The 17,944-nt window shown below is 38.5% G+C and overlaps 4 protein-coding genes across 8 annotated transcripts in view; 1 reads left to right on the top strand and 3 right to left on the bottom strand.

The window, feature by feature from the left end:
• The window catches only part of lad1 (ladinin), a 7,394-nt gene extending 3,128 nt beyond the window's left edge, over positions 1-4,266 (bottom strand). Inside the window, exons 1-3 of the mRNA XM_025059111.1 lie at positions 3,560-4,266; positions 2,570-2,731; positions 1,861-2,152 (exon numbers count right to left, since the gene is read on the bottom strand). Coding sequence (XP_024914879.1) covers positions 1,861-2,152; positions 2,570-2,731; positions 3,560-3,597 — 492 coding nt within the window. The 5' untranslated portion in view covers positions 3,598-4,266. The remainder of the gene's footprint in view (positions 1-1,860; positions 2,153-2,569; positions 2,732-3,559) is intronic.
• Positions 4,267-4,994: 728 nt separating this feature from the next.
• On the bottom strand, positions 4,995-10,757 carry LOC103384557 (troponin I, slow skeletal muscle-like). Of its 3 annotated transcripts, none has more exons than XM_008318114.3 (8): positions 10,696-10,757; positions 8,806-8,840; positions 8,681-8,687; positions 7,140-7,181; positions 6,887-7,018; positions 6,710-6,799; positions 6,161-6,337; positions 4,995-5,513 (listed from the first exon to the last, which is right to left on the bottom strand). In XM_008318114.3, exons 2-8 carry the CDS (start codon positions 8,817-8,819, stop codon positions 5,409-5,411), a joined length of 567 nt encoding a protein of 188 aa, XP_008316336.1. In that variant the 5' UTR covers positions 8,820-8,840; positions 10,696-10,757; the 3' UTR covers positions 4,995-5,408. The 3 variants fall into 3 exon arrangements, with proteins under 3 accessions (XP_008316336.1, XP_008316337.1, XP_016891516.1); XM_008318115.3 differs by having other exon boundaries at positions 8,806-8,867; positions 10,696-10,743; XM_017036027.2 differs by lacking the exons at positions 8,681-8,687; positions 8,806-8,840; positions 10,696-10,757 and adding an exon at positions 7,435-7,559.
• Positions 7,562-17,944, top strand: part of LOC103384558 (neuron navigator 1-like) — a 66,332-nt gene continuing 55,949 nt past the window's right edge. For all 3 annotated transcript variants that reach the window (XM_025059135.1, XM_025059130.1, XM_017036020.2), the window contains exon 1: positions 7,562-7,692. The gene's annotated coding sequence lies outside the window, so the exon portion shown is untranslated. The remainder of the gene's footprint in view (positions 7,693-17,944) is intronic.
• Positions 11,109-15,189, bottom strand: LOC103384563 (G2/M phase-specific E3 ubiquitin-protein ligase-like). Its single transcript, XM_008318122.3, has 9 exons — positions 14,628-15,189; positions 14,105-14,141; positions 13,813-14,010; positions 13,568-13,654; positions 13,239-13,489; positions 13,022-13,144; positions 12,794-12,934; positions 12,211-12,346; positions 11,109-12,127 (listed from the first exon to the last, which is right to left on the bottom strand). Exons 1-9 carry the CDS (start codon positions 14,730-14,732, stop codon positions 11,910-11,912), a joined length of 1,296 nt encoding a protein of 431 aa, XP_008316344.2. The 5' UTR covers positions 14,733-15,189; the 3' UTR covers positions 11,109-11,909.

The following is a 17,944-nucleotide window of genomic DNA, read 5'->3' as shown; positions in this document are numbered from 1 at the left end:
ATTCATTGTTTTTTTAACCTATACCTTTGGAATAATTCGATTTTTTTTTTTTCTGGGTTTCACACCTTTGGAATAATTCGATTTTTTTTTTTACACAAATTCAACAGTGACTGACTTTACCAAGAACTGGTACGTGACAAACTGATGTGATGGATGGAGTAATAATACCATAAAGTCTGATGAAGCACTAACATTAAATGGTTTTATATGTAGTTGTAGTTTTTTTATGTTTTCCTGTGTCTTACATGTAACGTGTCATTCTGACACTAGCGGTAGTAAAGGTAACTCAAGGGCATGCATACCAGGTGTGAGCATTCCAGATAATCTTACCATCAAGTCTGGTGAAACAGACACATTTAATGGACTCGTATGTAATATTTTTGTAGTATTTTATACAGTAAGTTTGACTGTGTATTAGATATAAAATGTCAATCTGACACAAAACGCTGGTAAAAGTAACTGCAATGATCATGATTCTGCTAGCAGGAAACCTTGTTTGCATATCATTAATTATATACAGTAACTGGTTTACCTCACCTAAGTTAATGACATTAGACTTTTGTAATGCTAATCGATCCACTGGTAGTACTATTATAGTACAGTAGTCAAAGTGGTTGTGATGCGTATGCTAGTCTGTACAATATATGCATTTTGAAATGTTTGCGTAACTGACAGAATGTACTGTTTGGGATTTATGATAAGCTGGTGTTCTACTAGTTTATCGTTGTATGAAACATAAGCCAAGATTCTCCAAGTGTCATTTTGCGGCTATAGGGAAAAGACATTTTAGCTGCAGCACCATAGCTGGCCAGCAGTGGCTACTGTTTGGTTCTTTTGTGGGTATGCGACACACATCTTAAAAATACCAATAATTGCAGTTTAAGATCTCAGTTTTTCGTCCACTTTCACACATGACCTATCTTAAATTATTAGCTTAAAATTAACCAACCGCTTCCTTGTATGTTCACTGTTACCGAAGTATTTAAAGTTTTACTGCAAGTGGCTTTTGGCTGCTTTACCAAACATATTTATCTTTGTTTAATTGTTGCGTATAATTAAAAAAAAAAAAAAGGTCTGAACCTGACAAACTTGCGTGCGGGGCTGGATTTTGCATGGGTATCAGGGTCTTTTCTCAGCGGCTCTCTGTTTTCCTGCAGAGAGAAACAGTCAACATTGGCAGAGGCACACCCACTGTTACACAACACCGCTAGATAAGGCTTGAATTATAACCATAAACACACCTTATCAAAGTTTTACACATGATTTACATGATCACTTGTGGCTAACAAGTTGAACAATGACAGAAGGTTATGGTAGCAAAGTAAAATTCCTTATGTTGATCCTAAGAAGTTTCACGTTTACAGGAAACGCAGGTGAGGAAACGATTTCACATTTACAGGAAACGCAGGTGAGGAAACGACTCCTTAATAAACAATGAATAGACTTCAGTTGGACATTAGTAAATGTTCTAATTCTTTCTTCTTTTTTTTTTGCGAGGCTTATAGCTCTGATAATCTTTAGTAAATAATTAGCTATGTTTTTCTGCCTGTGACAGTGGGGGGTAAAACTGTTCAACTGTAACAGTGACGTTGTGTTTCTGCTTAAAATAATGATTTCATTCGGAGGACAATAGACAATAAAAGGCCACGTAGATAGTTTGCGATTGACAGTTGAGGCTGCATGTGACGATGCTAATCAACGCTAATGCTAAGGTCAAACTGACTAATCCCTCGGCCGTGAAATGATGTTATGGTTTGACGTTATGGATTTTAACGATCCGTGTCATTTGCTGTATCTTTGTGCGTCTTCTGATGAAAGCAGAAAGATAAACACTTTTGGCTCATGACACTCGTGTCTTACATTTGGGTTCGTGTCATCACTGCCGCTGCTTCCAGAGGCTGGTCCTTGTGTGGACGTGGTCTGTTCAGGTGCAAATACCATGTCCTGCTCCTCTTTCATGTTGCCCCGCGGCTCCACCCTGGACTCTGTTCCTCTTCTTCTTTCATTTCTTTTGAAAGTCACGGGTTCACCTTCCTCTTCCTCCTCCTCCTCTTCTGCTTTCTGTTTCCTCAGTGTCTCCACAAGTCTTACCCTCCGTGTCTCATCACGAACCCGCAGCATCTCCACGAAGTCCAACTGAATCTGCTCTAAGCTGGAGACACACACACACACAGAAACGATGAGATTGTCTTTGAGTGCGAGGAGCTCTCAGACCAGAGTCCAATCAGGTTTCTCCGCGGGTCTGAGCAGCTCCTCACATTTTTCTGTGGTGTCAGGTTGGAGAACAAAGGACACACTGCCTTGAGACAAATGTACGCTCATCAAAACTCTCCATCTAGGGCTGAAATTCAATGAGTGATCAAAGTAAAAACAGCTGCACGATAAAGAGTTAAGTTTACGCTGAGAGATGCCTTCACCAGGAAGTTCATTCATTGTTTGACTTTGACTTATAGATAGATATACTTTATTGACCCCAGGCTGGGGCAATTACAGTGCGATAGTCTTTGCTCCAAAGAAGACTTTTGACTGGTACAAAAACAAAACTCTGTCTGAAAGGTTTCGGATTAACCTGCTGGTTTCCTCCGTTTTGGAGTCAGATCCAGGACTGTCATTAGAGGATGTGGTTCTGCTGGGCGCGTCCTTGTCAGAACAGCTGCTGGAGCTTTTCACTCTCCTCCTCCTCTCCCTCTCCACCTCCTCCTCATCCTCCACCGTCCGCTGTCGTGCAAGACTGAGACAGAAAATAAAGTCTGAATTTCACCAAAGACCGTTTGGCCTGTACCGTCTGGAATTGCGGACCAGTAGCACCGTTTTGATAATTGAAGGATTGTGAACGGATCGTTAAGAAGCAGTAAAATTTCAAAATAAAAACACCTTCATTCTGTTGACAGAATCTCAAAGATATTATCTTATCTTTAATTGAAGAAAGTAAATGGAAAGTAGTTAGTAATTAAAAGTTAATGTTTAAATATTTCCCCCCGGCCGGGTATCAAACGACCCACGGACCAGGGTTCGGGAATCACACTTACATCCTAAAAAATCCTCACAGGTCATTTGCCTAAAAGATAGCCTTTAGCTGTGTATGCTAACAAGTGGCTCCATTGATGCGCCTTGTCCCAAAATGGTTGTTGTTGTCGAGTATTGTCGAAAACATACAAAACAGTGACAGCAGCATTTCTCATGCTACTCCAGCAGCTTTCAGTTTACAGTAAGTTCAGCCGTCAGTCCAGTGCTCAGTGTTTGACCTGTGTCCTACATGTGCTATGAACGTTAAGCAGCAGGAGAATAGAGCTGATTAAACACTCCTGTAAACACTATTTATAATAAATAATCATCTAAAATACAAAATTACCGAAAAGATAGTGGCGTTTGATATGCTAGTACGTATGCTAATGTTTGTCATTCTCTTACTGTATAACTTCAGTTCAAGCTTTTTTTTTTATTCTGGAACTTAAAAAACAAGACATGAGATGAACTACCTTTATGCTCTATACATGGATTTTATTTTTAACCAGTATTATCACCATTTATAATATAAGAGAGGCAGCAAAACCCTCACCTGGACAGAGCAGACCAGTTCTTCCGACTGATGGACATGTTCAACTCGCAGTAAAAGACGGAAACAATAACGCCTGTATTTCAAATACAGTTTAAATCCCCCCGGTCAGTTCCTGTCACACACGGACAGAGTGACAAGTTTAGTTTGACACAAAACAGGAGGAGGAATCTACCTTTACCCTGTAGTGGAGGCGGAGTCACATGACCTGCCACAGGTAATAGAGAGAGAGAGAGAGAGAGCTAAAGAGGAGGAAGCTTCACGTATATTGACAACGGTGATAGTGATTACAGTCTTATCACAAATTTAAATAAATATATCAGTTATATATGTGCCGAATATTATTTTCATCTGCAAATTTTGTCTGCTGTTTATCATAGAATCTTGTAAAAAAGTAATAGAGAGAAAGTAGAACACTAATTTTAACTCTGTTTTTTTTAAGTTGTCTGTCAAATTTTTGAATAAACTGCTGCTAGCATGACGGTACGTCATGGCTAAGTCCAATGAGACAAATGTGTTTTGTGAATCTGGCCCCAGACGAAGAAACACTTCCAGTGTTTTTCTGCAGGTGGAATTCAGTTCAATGCTTGACTGCACTTTATTATGTGAGCCAGTATTTGCTTTACTGTGTAGTGTGTGGCCACATCCCTCACCTGGTGTAAAGGACTATGACCCAACACATATACACACACACACCCACCCACACAAGTTGAATTCAGATTGAGTTTTTACAAGTGTGTAAATATAACTCAAAAAAGGGTTGTTGTTTTTTTTTTTCGTTGAAATATTCTAAAGAAATTCCGTAAAATACAATAATAATAGTGTATTTCCTTCTAACACACCCTGTGTGCAGGTTCCTTGTTTCCAGACAGATTAAGTAACAACGACTAAGTTGCATTTATCAAACACTTGATGCACGATGAACATGCAAAAAGAATTGTTTTACAACTGGAAGACAGAGGTGCTTATCTGCAGAAGCCTGTTTTAACGTGACACCCGTTTAATGTTGCTTCTCTCATTTAAAAAATTACCGTCACCGTCACAACCTGTTCCTGATCAAACAAACAGTGACGTAAACAGGAACAATGTTGTTATTATTACAGTTGTTAAGCGTAAAAAAAACTGTATATTCACAGTATATCACTGTATATTCTCAACGCGTTTGGGTTTTTCTGTACAGCCGTGAAGCCATATTAATGTGTGCTGCCTCCAAGTATTTTTGGATTGAGTTGGTCGTGAGTTTTTAGGATCAAAAAACGCCAGTTTAGCTACATGCTAGCGTGAGAAGCAGAGCAGCTCGACGATAGGTGCAAACCGCTAAGCCTACACAGATTACTTTAAAAAAAAAATCCATCCAAAAATTTAATTTATAAATTTGTGTGAAACCCGCAGCCTTAAACTAACGATTCCACAAATTAGGAAATAAGTCAGTTTTATATCCAGTATTTTATTTGTGTATTTTATATGTTCTCATGTAAATGCAACAGAAGAGTTTGTCGCCTTACAGGTTTGCAAAACCATAAGACAAGATAAGGATTTCTCCACAGTGAAGAAAATAAAACATGCAAATCATTTTATTAGATCACTTTTCATACCATTATGTCAGCAGCAGACCATATTTGTCTATCAGGGAAATGAAAGGCTCACGTACAGTAAGTGTTCCTGTGCTGAAATGGTGAAATAATTATAGAAAAAAAAGTTGACGCAATAATCGCACATAGATCTGTACCTTTTAAAACGTTATCTAAGAAGGGCGGGGTGAAGTAAAAACCCTTCCTGGCATAGGAAAAAAAAAAAGACAGCAGTGTGTTAAAACCAGCCGGAGCAGAAGAGGAGACAACTCTGCCGTCGTTCACTGCGCAGGACCTTTAGCTGCGTCAAACATCTTCTTTCTTCCTTCCATTCCTGACATGGCCTCCACGTTCTTCCTCCAGTCGCTGTCTTCCACTGGACGCTTCTGCTCAAAGAACGAGAAGAAAATGCATTTTTGTGTGTGTGTTTGTGTGATGCACAAGGCATTATCACAGCTGTCTGATCAGTGTTAACGTTTAGACTGCTGTGTTTAAACTGATAAAATACATGCTTGTTAAAAAATGTGAATGTCTGGGGGAAAAAAGCGCTCTTAGTTTGAACTGAAGTGGATTTTATCATTCTGACTGAAGCCGCAGAGGGCACTCATGTTGGTGAGTGCTGGTAAAATTGGATAAATACTCATAGAAACCAGATTTGAAAATCTCTCTTGGTTGAATGAAAGAACAGCCAAGACGCATTGTTGACATTTAATTGTCTCCTGAGGGAAAACCATTAAAATGTACCTGTTCAACTGGTTCACACACAAACAAACACACAACCATCACATCCCAACTCCAGGAGTGTACAATGAGGAGGTTGTGTAATGTTCTCACGCTCTCTCTCTCTCTCCCCCCCCACACACACACTGTGTGTTTTTGTAACACATAAACAGGCAGATGTTTCGGGTGTTTTGTTTTTGAAGTGATGATGTCATGTTTGCATCTGAAACTTTACTCTGTCCCTGAGGGACACAACTGTTTGTGTACTTATTTGTTGCGTGTGTATTTGTGTGTGTATTAGCGAAACACACACCTTCTCGGTGTCCTCTTTTTTCACAGACTTCAGGTTGGCCCTCAGATCCATGGAAACCTTGTGTTTGGATCCCAGCAGAGAGCGCAGGATGGCGTCAGCAGACACACGAACTCTGCGCAGATTTGGCCTCTTGAATTTCCCCCTCAGGTCCAAAACCTTGATGTTCAAGTCTTTAATCTGGGCCATGGATACATACACGTTAAGAGACCGCAAGACATCCTACTGTTGCACAATGAGACAGCGATGATTGAGCTTTGAGCACCCCCTGCTGCTGGATCCAATCTGTAAAATCTGTCAAAAGTCGAGCACACCAAAGTCCGTCATTTGATCTCACAGGTACGCAGCAGTTGTTTATCCCTGTATTTTGTGTTGTAAATGTTTAAAACCTTTTGTTCAGATTTACCACAGTGACACATACTGACCACAAGAGGCAGCAGTGGACCACCAGCTCATTTGGGCTTAAAATGACAATTTCCTCTATTGCATTAGCAGCAGAGCAGCTTCTGTGCATTGGTTGGAAATGACCGATACGATGGTTCAAGCAGTCACCTCACGTGTGTTGAGCATGACTTTAGCTTCAATGTCGTATCGTTCTTCATCCACCACATCAATTTTGGCATGAAGTTCTCTGCACAGATCCTGCACATTACCAAACGATAAACAATAAAACACAGATGTATTTCCTCCTAAAGAGATTTTTGAGACTTTAAACCTGCCATGTTTTACCTGCAGCTGTGCGAGGCTCAGACCACTAGTTTTGAGAGGGGGCGCTCTCTCTGAGAGATACCTGTCTTTCTCCTCCTCTTTGTCCAGGATTTCCTGCTCTAGCTCCTCTTTAGCCTTTGCCACCATCAGACTCTGTGCAGGCGTAAGTCAACAGAAGAAAACAAGGCTAAAAGGCTAAGAATAAATTGTCAGTAGCAGAAAGAACACACTTGTCCCCTGCAGTTAAACATGTGTATTACATCGCATTACTGACCTTGAGCATCAGCTTCCTTGAAGCCGATATCTTTGGTTTTCTCTGAAATAATATTAATTGGATTGATTAATCATGTCTTTTGACAACATTCGTTTATTCTGTGAATGTATCACGTTTATGATTAAAGTAGGAATTTAACAATCACTCGATATCACAATTAGTAGACAGTTACCAAGCGCTACAGTTCGTTTATCGTTTCGTTTCCTGAATACCGTTGGAAAGTAATATCACGGAACTATAGTTGAGCGCAACTCAAGGGGAACGAAAACAAAGTTACACAACACCCGGGTATTACCGCGTGTGTTGCTGTTTTTCGGTCCCTGCAAGTTGCAGAAGAGAGACGTGTCTACGTGGGGGAAATGGCGGAAGGAGAAATTTCCTTGAAAAAGAGCGTAAAAACAGCCACATGGGATTATTTTGACTACCGACTAAATGACTAAAGGAACTTGCCAGCATTTAAACCATTAATGGCGGTAAAAGAATGAAGTACTGAACATTCAACATGTTTCATCACCTGCGGGACAACTACCGGATATTGTTCGCCAAAGTAAAGGTAAATACGTTTTCTTAACGTAACATTGAATTGTTTTTTTGTTTTTATTTCATTTAAAAAATATATTTTTTGTCGGACAGTTTCAGTGTCAGTGTTCAATGACCTGTAGAAGAAAACTTTATGTAGTCTGTGAGCATTTAGCATTAGCTTCTTTAGCTTTCTAAGTGCTCAGTCTGTGAACATTTAGCATTAGCTTCTTTAGCTTTCTCCCATCAGTAAATGTAAATGTTGGGCTTGTGCTTCCAGCACTATAGGATATCCGTCTCTTTCATTACTAATATGTGTATGTCATTATTAAATATAAAATAAACGAACCAAAATAACAGACAAGTTCACTATGTGACTGCATAAAATTAGACAAACTATTAAACAATTAAAATAAACTTAAACACCTGGTATGGCTGGGAATTGATTTCCTTAATTAATTAATAATTAATTTATACAATTGCCCTGATTGGTCCTATATAGATAGATACTTAAATATACAAATACAAATAATGGGACATATATTTAGCAATATAATTATGTTTTATAAGATTGACTACATAAAGGTCCTGTAGTCCTTCACATGTGTTTTCTCAGAGAGATATACAGTATGTAGTACATACTGTATGTCAGTTTATTTTATTGTTTTCAGTTCTGTGGTGATTTTTTTTTGTGTTGTTTAATTACAATCGGATTATTGTCATTTTTCTTGTACTTCCCTGACCATTATTGTACCAAGGAAATCTATAATCGTGACATCCTTAGATTAAATTGTATCAAATCTTCACTTCAAAATAACGTCACAGACACAAACTAAACGCAGGAGGCAGCTGTAGACAGAGTCTTCTGTGATCTAAAATACCCCATATTTGGAGAACAGATTATTAAGATAACAAAGGCATACAAAGCACACTCCACTCTGAATAAGACATAAGTAGTATATCCTGTGAATACCATATATATTTTGAAATTTATAATATTTTTAAAAATAGCTCCAACTCACCTCTGGGCTGTAAAAAAAAAAAGACAGAACAAATCAGTCATAAGTGTTAGGAAACAGTTTTGTTTTAGATTTGTGTTTAAGTGAGAACAGTGTCTAAAATAAGAACACAAAGCCTGGTCACTCACACATGCTCTGGCATCCTGATGCTGATCAGCCTTCACTGGAGGAGACACACAGGAGATTAGACCTTAACACACACACACACACACACACACACACATATTTAGTGAACAGTTGTCAAGCGATTGTTCTCCAGTGTTCCTAGTAGCAGCAGCAACAGAAGCAGATCCTCTTTCCTCATTCTTCCTCTGTGAAAATGTGGTGCAGGTTAATGGAAACTGTCAGTGGGAAGTTTCTCGCGCTGACATTTGCTCTCTTGGCAGCGGACAACTGACCTCTGTTTACCTCCACTCTAATCCACTGACGCTCACTTGTCTGAAGTGAAGCCACTCAACAGATAAATCAGTCTGTGTATCTTGACTGCTCCTCATTTCTGTTTCCTTTTACACATGTTATTGACACAGTTTTGCTGTTGCCTTTTTTACTATTTGTGTGTAATTTTTTTTAGAAAACACTATTAATACTTCTTTTTTCCTATACCAACAGTGAACGCATTGTTGGTCTGTTGACAAAAACAGAACATTTGAGAATTTCCTTATTTTGAGGTTATCTCGTCTAATTTGACATTTGACACATTTACAATTACATTTTATCCCCTCCTGCACATCACATTATCAAATCAGTAACCAATGAGAATCCTCCTGTCCTTTTTTGTTTTATCTTATCTTATCTTGGTTTGTCACCAAACTGTGTTTCTTTTCCTTTAAATTTGGTTTGACCTGTAAGTGACGTTACCTAGAAACTCTCTGACGATGGATTAGCAGAATTCCAGACTGATAGTTGTCTCTCATTCTCGTCTTTCTTTTTGGGATTATCTGTTAAAGAGGAATTTAGAGTGGACTGTTCCTCCAAATAGATCGGGGGGATGCGTGGGGGGTTTGGAGGGGAGACAGAGACAGCTGTGGAGGCTGAGTTTATACTTTCAGATCAGGGGTTTACTGACGATAACTAGCAGAGATTCCACATGCTCTCTGTGTAGATCTTCTTTCATGCTGGTCATTGTGCTGTCATTGTTGTTGATACTGAGGTCCACTTCTCATCCCAGAGCCTCCTTTAGGTCAGAAGCTCAGATGATCTTCCGTTTAGAGGTTTAATAGTTTAAAGAGGATCAGATGGTCTTTATTTCAGAACCTTTCCTTAACTTAGTAACTGATTTAGCAACGCATTTCATACAAACATTTTATTTTGTAAAGGACTGACGTTTTTGAGTCAAGCCCGTATTTAAGGTGTATACAGTACAGCTGGCTGTGCAGTGTACGTTGACCAGCAGGGGGCAGACATGTTCTTAGTAAAACGTTGACGAATCAGTTCAGAAAATCTTCATCAGTTCTGTCTTCTGTCTGAGGCGGGACAGATTATTGTCTCGGTGGCTCAAGTTACTTGGTCTTTGTGTTTCTTTATTTGTCTTTTTAGTCCAGAAATATATACATATATACAGTATATTCGATTTTACAACAAACTTCAAAGAGCAGTATCACAAGATATATATTGAACATACTTTTTGACATGTGACTTTATATATGATATATATTTATATATATATATGATATATATATACTAAGACATTTAAAGATCAAAATATTTAATTATTATTGTAATTAGCACTTGTTAAATGGCAGTAAATGTTTTCCTAATGTTTTGTCTCATGTCACCAGACGCCAGTATGAACCATGGTGAGGATGTGTTTTTACCATTTATAAACCCACTTTTTAAACCATAGCCAAGGCACTACATTTTTATTTATATTGATTTTGTTAGTTCTTCGAAATCATCGTTGTGCATTCTTTAAATTGTCTTCAAGTTAAATTTAAAAACAAAATGATGATGTTCGCAGTCAGAAGTCTTTTATGTATTTTTTTTTTCTGTTATATAAGATCGTATAAAAAGCAACTTACCAAAATGGCAGGAGAAGACAGAAATGAAGCAGCGAAAGAAGGATGGATAAAACAGAGGGGAGGTCTCCTTTATTTAAACATACCCCCCTCCCCACTATCCCCACAAACACACCCTCACCAATCTCTCTCTCTCTCTCTCTCTTTTTCTTTCTCACTCCAGGAAAGTTTATTCTTAGCATCACTCAGAACATCATCAAAACAGTTAAACAGCTGAAGTTTGATGGACAAGAAAACTGAAATACATCATCATTATGTGACGCTTAAATGATTTTAAAGCTTGATAAATGTTCAAGAGAAGACACTACAATGAAAATTTATCATAATTGTTTTATAAGTAATGTTCTAAAAGCCTGTGGCAGAGGTTTGGTTTCAGAATGTGATTAGCACTTTTATTATTAAGTATACAAATCGTTTTTAGACAAAGATGTTGGACATGTCTGAGTTGGTCCTTCGAGACTAAACAATCCTCAGGTCAGTCAGTGAACAACTGGGATAAAAACTGACAAGTCAGACCAGAAAGGAATAAAAATTAATTTAAAAAAACTAATGTTCACAAATTATTCAAAGTCTAAGTACTTGCAGCATAAACACACCTAAAAGTTTGACTTCGTTCCGGTATCTTTAGACAGACTGACCTCTAGTGGTACAACAATGCAAGAGCAGATAGCACACTTTAAAAGACTCAGGAAGCAGGTGCAGGAAAAAAACCAGAATGAACAGGGGAAAACCGGCTAAAATCTGAGCTATAGATAAACAAGTATACAGACGGATTAGAAGAAACGAGTATAAAAAGAAGAATGAAGTAGAAAAGAAAGTGAAGCAGGTGGAAGAGGTGTGGGCAGATAAAGACAAAGAAGAAGGAAGAGAAGGGGGTAAAGAAAAATGAATAAGGAGAGTTTAATGGGTAGAGATGAAACATTGGGTGGGTATAAAAGATGAAATGGTAGAGAACTCAATTAATTAAGAATTTTAGAGAGAATTAAAGAATTATTAATTATAATAATTTTATAGGGTTATAGGCTGTTTGCAAATTAGAAGCTTTAAATAGGATAAATCTGACATTAAATACATTTATATAACATATTTTCTATAAACATCTGTATTTGATTTATTAAAAACACCAAAACATCAAAAAACCAGAGCAGTTTACATTTTTTTAATTTTTAATTTTTTTTTTTTGAAACAAATCTGCGACTGAACTGGACGTTGGTTCTTTATGTACAGCCAAATCCACTGTAGCTGCTGGAGATACAGGCCCTCAGATCTATGTCAAAAGTTCTATAGCTGTTGTAATGTCTGGGCAGCCGCAGCTTCTCGAAGCATGTGTACGCTGTGGGAAGCAGCGCGTTTACCACCTCCACCTTCATCTCTGTTGACGGCAGCTCCCAGCCGGTCCAGAACCTGGTGAGGCTTTTCAGATCTGCGGGGGTCGCTGTGTCGTTCGAAACAGCAGATAGTCACGGTTAAAACAGCGGCAACACATGAGGCTGGCCTCAGTGTGGAAACCACACCCACCATTTTTAATGAAGGTTTTTAAATAACCTGACACTCGATCAGTGTCTGCGACCCCTGAGTCGTCGTCATCTGGGGTGTAAAACTGGTCGAATATGATGGTAAGGGATTCAGGCCATACAATTTGATCTAAGATCATCTGAAAAACAAAATAGAACCAACTTAAAATCTAAGCTTAAGTGAATCTTCTGAATCTTCACGTTAGAAACATCAGATTCATGTGTATAGTTCTTGTCAAACTGCAGGGAAACAAAAAAACAGAGGATTCCTCTGCTCACCGCTTCCCACTTGTTACTTGAATTTAGTTGAACTCCACAGAAATAGAATTATGTAAAAACATTTCTTAGCCTTCGCTTTCAAATCTATGCACGTTAGAAACATCAGATTCATGTGTAGGAATTGAGGAACAGTTTTAGGGAAGAAAAATGACGTGGATACTTCCTCTACTATAGACTATACTATATACTATAGAAGTACAGGGACAATGGAGGCAGAGCTTTTAAAACCCAGAGGTAACTTGAGACTGAAGTAAACGTTTGAACAAAAGGACACGTGAGATCATCCATACAGCTGTTTGCAGTGGTACCTGTGGTGTTAATTGTGCGTCCGATTCTCCTGGAAACAGAATTGGGATTACATCGCTCCTGTGGATAAGCAGCGGCCAAATTCCTGTGTCTTGTAAACCTTTCCGTAGCTGATCGATCTGAAACTTTGTCTTGTCAATCACCTAAAACATAGAAACCTAAAAATCCTAACTGTTCATTGGTAGAAACAAAAAAACAGAGTGCTTTTAAATTAATGTACGGTTTCTTACTGCATGAAAGAGTAGTTTTTCAGCCAGCCACTTTCTGTTGGTGACATTAGGCAGAGGCAGGTTTGCGTACAGACAGAGATAATGCACGTATTCGCTGTCTTCAATGTCAGCATCTCCTCGGAGCTGGAATTAAAACAGAAGAAAAAAAAAGTCATAGGTATCTGAATGAAAGGAAGAATGAAAGATCAGGATAGCGGTGTGACATCACAGTCCTCACCGCTTGCACAACACTGCGGATGTCAAGGTCTGGGCAGTCCTCTAATGTGATGGGCGCGGTTTCCAGTGATCCTCCAAACAAGACATGTAGGACAGCCGGGCTTAGACCTGGAAAACTGGGTCCACTGTGCAGAAAGGAATGTCCGATCATTCTACCAGCAATGGTGAACAGGCGGTTATCGATCAGATCTGCAGAAACTGATGGGATCAGGTGATCGGATTCACCTTCAAAGATTCTAGTGATGGTTGAATCTGCAAGTGGCAATTCCAAACGTCATTGACAGTTTTTGCTGAGACATTTTCTGATTACTGTTGATGTCAGTGTCTGACCTGAGTTTATGTGGAAGCCACTGATCAGCTTGAACATAACTGTTGACATCATGTGACGATTGACTCCCTCTCCTGTGGCAGGATCACCTGTTAACACACACACTAACTCTGGTCAGTTGTTTCCACGAAGAATGTTCCACGAAAATTGAGTTGCGTCTCAGTGTAGGAATTTCTTTTTTTTTTTTGGACAGAGCTATGTAAAGCATTTTTCAGACATGAACATTACCCTGAAAATTACACAGTACCTTCAAGTCTGCAGTAAAGTTGCCTCGCCCATTGAACATGATCTGTGCTGTAGAAGTGAACCAAAGCTTGGTCCTGCGTCTGTTTGTCTTGCCTGATGTCCACTCTGAGACGCAGAGGCTCTAAATCTTTGTTCCTCAGAAATAGATCCTGAGAAAACTGATGAGCTGCGACTCTAGGATCTGCTGCTGTTCTCCAATCTGAGCAAATTTTTGAAAAAAGATTGAAACAAGCAACAATAATAATGAGAATCTCAGCAAATCTCAGCAGTGAAAATATAGTTGTCGGGCCTACTGTGTGAAGGAAGAGCTGAAGTTTCCATGTCTTGGATCTGTATATGGAGAAAAATCAATAAAAACCTTGAAAAAAGAAGTTGAAAATCTGAACTGTGCTGCAGCTTCTTCTGACATCTGACTGTCAGACAGGCAACAACACAGAAGAACGACAACTTTCTTACAAGTCGTAAAAATCTGATGTTTTTGGTATCAAAACAGTGAAACAAAAACAGAAGAAATAGTCTTAAAATAAAGTAAACCAAATACATGTTTAAAGCCTTTACCGTAAAAAACATGAAATAAAAAGTAATCAAATGAAGAAATGGTCAGAAATAAATTGAAAATAAAATCTAAATATTATTAAATCATGACTCAAACTGAGCAGAAGAGAGTGAAACACTTCACGTGGTGCATTTAGAAACATTGGAAAAAGGAGTGTGGCTTTGGCCAGCTGTTAAAATGTTCGATCCTAAAAGAGAGAACTTTTTTTTTACAAAATGTGACTTGATTAATCAAATATAAAAAACAAAACAAAAACAAACCTGTGAAGATCCAGGACCTTCTCTGCTCGTCGCGTCTATGTTGTGATTCTGGTATTTTCTAAGCGCATTCTCTGTCCTCTCACAGCTTGTCGCCTCTCTCAACATCTCCTGTAAATGTCTCCTGAGTACGTTGCGGATGTTAGTCCTGGGTGGTGTTAAAGCTGGTTCAACTTGTCAGAGCAGGTATTTTAAAAACAGCAGGGTCTAGTTAATTTGGCCTGAGGCAGTGGACATTTTACAGAGACAGGGACGTAGACACATTCCTCCCGTGAAGTTACTCTATGTAAAACTGAGGTTAGAGTCAAGAACATAGTTTCAAAGATCACGTCCTATAGTTTGCTGTTTGCAGTTTTTTCCACATCTCTTTATATAGAAGCTCAGTTTAGGCTTTCAGCTGCCACTGGGAAAAGAACAGATTGGAGTTGAAATGTTAAAAACTGTCAAATCTCATAATGGCATCGTGCAAATTGACCAAAAAAATGACCAGAATGCTTTCATGGAGAAGAGTTTGGCGTGAGACGTATTCTGTTCACAGAGACTGTAGAAAAGTAGTTCAGCTACACTAAGAAGACCTAAGAAATCACCAGTGAGAGACTGTCTGATAGATAGATAGATAGATAGATAGATAGATAGATAGATAGAAAGATAGATAGATCTATAAATAGATCTATAGATAGATAGATAGATCTATAGATCTATAGATAGATAGATCTATAAATAGATCTATAGATAGATAGATAGATCTATAGATCTATAGATAGATAGATCTATAAATAGATCTATAGATAGATAGATAGATCTATAGATCTATAGATAGATAGATCTATAAATAGATCTATAGATAGATAGATAGAGAGATCTATAGATAGATAGATAGATCTATAGATAGATAGATAGATCTATAGATCTATAGATAGATAGATCTGAAAGTAGTTTTAAAATAGAAGTAATAATTGAAGAGTAAAATCTGAAGTAATGGAGACAAACAACACCAGATTCTGATCAGTCCCTTACCTTTTGGTCCAGGCCTCCAGTTCTGTACCAGCATCCATCAGACTCAATATCAAGGACAAATCTTTTAGTTTTGTCTTCTGTGCTGTATTGTTGTTGGTTTTTGATTTATTAACAACTGACTGCCTGCACTGTTAAAGACTTGGCTTTTTGTTTTGTTGTGTTCTGAGGGTGTAAAATATGGACCCCGCCACTATTACACGCACACACACGCACATACTCTACCATTATGAGTCTCTCACACGATTCCTTAATTGAGTTGCATAAAACCTTTGATTTGCATGAACCTATATAGCTTTATATATGTGTGTGTATGTGTCTCTTACTCTCTCTCTCTCTCTCTCTCTCTCTCTGTGTGTGTGTGTGTTTAATATACCTCCAACACAAATCCCCCATTGTCACAACAGTGTGTCTCTCTGTTGGAGAACGGACATAGACATGCCTAAGAGGGGGAACACCAGAAGATTCGGCTCCCACCCACAGCCCCTCTGTCACTTCCTGTTTGCCGGAGTCAGAGTTGCAGATCAGTCTTCTCTGCTTCAGTGTCACCAATTTGAATCCAAACCAGAAGAAGTTCAGCTTCAATGTGAGTATTAAAACAAAGTTTATCAGAAGGCTGGAGTGTGGGTGTTGGCGTGCGTGTTTGTACATGTGTTGTTCATTTTCCGGCTGTGTATGCAGAGGCAGACAATAAATTATGGGATTTTTTTTTTTTGTTGTTGTCTTATCATGTGATCTCTGTGCGTCTGTGAGTGAAGGTCTCATGTTTGAACCATATATCATTGCAAGCTGATCATATGATCTCCTCATATGCATTCTCTATTTTGTTTCACGCATCAAAGTTCATTGAGAAAATCACTGGTTTTACATCGAAGTACCTTATATTCCAGAATATATGTCACACTTTTTTCATCTTCTGGCTCGTTTCGTGACTTATACTCAGGTGCAACGTATTTATTCAAATATAGAATTTCACATGTTTATTTTCACACTGACAGCCACTAGAGGGCACTCTAGACTTGTGTACCAGTATCTGCTACTTCTGTACCTCTGAAAAATGAACATTTTTGTTATTTTCACACTGACAGCCACTAGAAGGCGCTGGTGCAACTCATGCTCCAGAGCGATTTATAATCCGGAAAATATGGTACTACAACGCTGCATCCATCGCTGTTTTTAAAAATGTTCTGTGACTCATCTTGGTACTAAAACGCTGCATCCATCGCCGTTTTTAAAAATGTTCTGTGACTCATCTCAGTAATGCAAACTGACCACAGGAGGCAGCGATAGTCCAGTAGCGTTTCACTTTCTTCATGGAATTTTGGTGTTGACTGGTGATGGGTTTACAAGCATCTGTTTAAAACATAAACAGGTAGAAAATGAAAATCACGCATTTCAGGTTAAAACTCATTTCTGCCATATTTTCTTCTCGACTCCTCAGTGTCTGTGCAGCTCCTGAAGTTTGGGGAGTTAACAATATTTAAGTATCCGTCCACCACTCAAAAGTCAAAATCAATACCAAACCAATATGTGGTCAGAGGGTGCGATTTTAAACTCTCTACATACACCAAAGCCACACGATTGGTTGTGTGTGTGTGTGTATGTGAGAGAGGGGGACACACGCGCTATGATTGACCTTGTAAACAGTGAGGAAAGCTGATAACAACAGTGCGATAGATAAATCTTGAACCTCATGCACCTCATGAGCCTCATTAAATATTCAGCACAGAATGTCTCTGATGTCCCAGTAAAATCCAGCTCAGCAGAATGTGAGACCAACAGAGAGGACAGAGAGAAATAGAGACAAAAGTGTCCAAAGGAACAACAACTCAACACCGCAGTATCAGGGTTTTTTTTTTTTATTGTTTTCATAAAATACCAATTTGTTTTGCGTTTTTGCTTTAAGTTCTCAGGCACTCACACAAACCTTGAGTGTCAAACCTTAGGATGAGCTGCTGAAAACGTTCCTATTAATCCCGTAATTCAGACTGTAATCGATCACACAAGAGCTTAGAAATGTAAAATGTTATATTTATTATTATTTAAGTCATTATAGCTTTTTGCTTATGATAAAGGAAAATGTGTCATTTTTTCTAGGGATCAGTCTCAATTTTGCTTATGATAAAGGAAACTGTGACAGTCATTTTTTCTAGGGATCAGTCTCAATAAATCTCTTTTTTAAATCTGATGATAATCTTTTTCTGATGCATCAGTGGCTCGCACAAACACACAATCACATGGTGTCAGAGCTACAGGAGCAGACTTATCTGTTTCAGTCTGTGATTATGTTTCATCCTAGAGAGAGA

Source organism: Cynoglossus semilaevis, chromosome 10 (assembly GCF_000523025.1).
Source record: "Cynoglossus semilaevis isolate Cse_v1.0 chromosome 10, Cse_v1.0, whole genome shotgun sequence".
In the NCBI taxonomy this organism is placed as follows: Eukaryota; Metazoa; Chordata; class Actinopteri; order Pleuronectiformes; family Cynoglossidae; genus Cynoglossus; species Cynoglossus semilaevis.
Note: the sequence above shows the minus strand (reverse complement) of the source record. Positions and strands in the feature narration are given on the sequence as shown.

Coding starts and splice junctions, on each gene's coding strand:
- LOC103384557 (XM_008318114.3), bottom strand. Junction 7,019..7,139: donor CAAGGAAGCTGATGCTCAAG/GTCAGTAATGCG, acceptor ACGCCTGCACAG/AGTCTGATGGTGGCAAAGGC. Junction 5,514..6,160: donor AAAAAGAGGACACCGAGAAG/GTGTGTGTTTCG, acceptor TTCTTTGAGCAG/AAGCGTCCAGTGGAAGACAG.
- LOC103384563 (XM_008318122.3), bottom strand. CDS start 14,732: ATGTTGAGAGAGGCGACAAGCTGTGAGAGGACAGAGAATGCGCTTAGA. Junction 14,011..14,104: donor TTCAGCTCTTCCTTCACACA/GTAGGCCCGACA, acceptor AAATTTGCTCAG/ATTGGAGAACAGCAGCAGAT. Junction 13,490..13,567: donor TGGCTTCCACATAAACTCAG/GTCAGACACTGA, acceptor TGCCACTTGCAG/ATTCAACCATCACTAGAATC.